Raw genomic sequence first — 1,389 nt, forward strand, 5'->3', positions numbered from 1 at the left:
TAGCCTGAAGGTGTTTTGTGAATACAGAACCTGGTTGTCAATAGTGATATTGACTGAACTCAGAAGAAGCCTCACCATCAAACTAATATTTCTATACTCCACCAGGTGGTAAAAAAGATGGCGGCATCACTTGGTTTTAAAGACATTACATTTTGAATATCACTCTTTGATGTTCAGCTTCTTTTATCAGGTGGTTTTAACCTGCGTGTTGACGATCAGAAGTTTTATATTTGCTTTTACATGAGTTTTTTCCGACGTGTTCGCCAGCTCACTCAGAACAGAGGTGGAGCTTTAGACCTGGTGAGAACCCACAGCTTTCACACTGTCAGTGGTTTTCTTCAACAGAGCGAACTGAGGAAACACTGTTATACTGTAGCTCATCTGTTACGGGAGGCTGCGGCAGACATTTGGAGAAAGAATGAATGAATTATTCAATCCTCTGTGAACAGCTGATTATTTACAATTAGGTAATTAAACTCAGTTAAAAACAGGCTTCATTAAACGACCAGTGGTTGAGAAGAACTGAGTCCTACTGATTTACCAGATTTGCTTTTGTCTGGAGAACCCTCAGGTCTTCTGGTCGTGGTCTTTGATTAAAGTCATAAACCCACAGTGAGCTGAGGGAAGCAAACTCAACACCTACATTTAAAGTCATTTACAGCTTTGAATTGAATTTTATTTACTTATGTTGGAAAAATTGTGATACTTTATGATAAACATAATTATCCTAAAGATAAACTGTATTGTCCTGAAGTGAACTTTTCCTTACTTTGATATTGTGTTTGTTTTAAAGACAGGAGTTATCAGGAGGAGCGCAGTGACCTTCGCTGGTCTTCCCACACATTAGCTTTGATAAGACCTGAATCAAGTCTCTGTTGTGTCTGTCTCATATCAGCAGGATGTGAGGTCACTCTCATATCTTCTGTGTATAACTCCTGTGTGAACTTTGTATTCTTTCAACATTTGCACTGCGAGCTCTTTGTGTGTAACTTGTTCTCTTGCTGCAAGAATAAATATCCTACTCTTATAATTTTCAGACGGTGTTCCTGAGTTTATTTGATCATTTTCCTAACAACTTATTTTGTTGTTTATCTTATTGATACATCAAAGCTGTTTTTCTGATATGTCCTTTTATTTTGTGTTTATTTTTTGATAGTTTTCCTTTATATTTGCTTTTATTCAGCAAAGCAGCTTTGCTTTACGTTGTTTGTATGAAAAACAAATAAAGTCTGATTGATTGATTGATTGATTGATTGATTGATTGATTGATTGTAATGCATAGTTGAAAAAACTGTCAAAAAGTGCAGAAGCCATTCTACATCATGAGTCTGTGCCCTTGGCCCCCAAGCTCCTACTCTGATCCACATCCTAACATAACAACTGTAACGC

At 37.0% G+C, this 1,389-nt stretch overlaps 1 protein-coding gene across 1 annotated transcript in view; it reads left to right on the forward strand.

The window, feature by feature from the left end:
• The window catches only part of LOC111649142 (uncharacterized), a 7,735-nt gene extending 7,678 nt beyond the window's left edge, over window positions 1–57 (forward strand). The window contains exon 5 of the mRNA XM_023398903.2: window positions 28–57. Within this exon, the coding sequence (XP_023254671.1) occupies window positions 28–57 (30 nt within the window). The remainder of the gene's footprint in view (window positions 1–27) is intronic.
• Window positions 58–1,389: the final 1,332 nt, after the last annotated feature.

This window comes from Seriola lalandi, unplaced genomic scaffold, assembly GCF_002814215.2.
Source record: "Seriola lalandi dorsalis isolate HSWRI2012SDOR001 ecotype SW California unplaced genomic scaffold, Sedor1 jcf7180002050029, whole genome shotgun sequence".
Classification (NCBI taxonomy): Eukaryota; Metazoa; Chordata; class Actinopteri; order Carangiformes; family Carangidae; genus Seriola; species Seriola lalandi.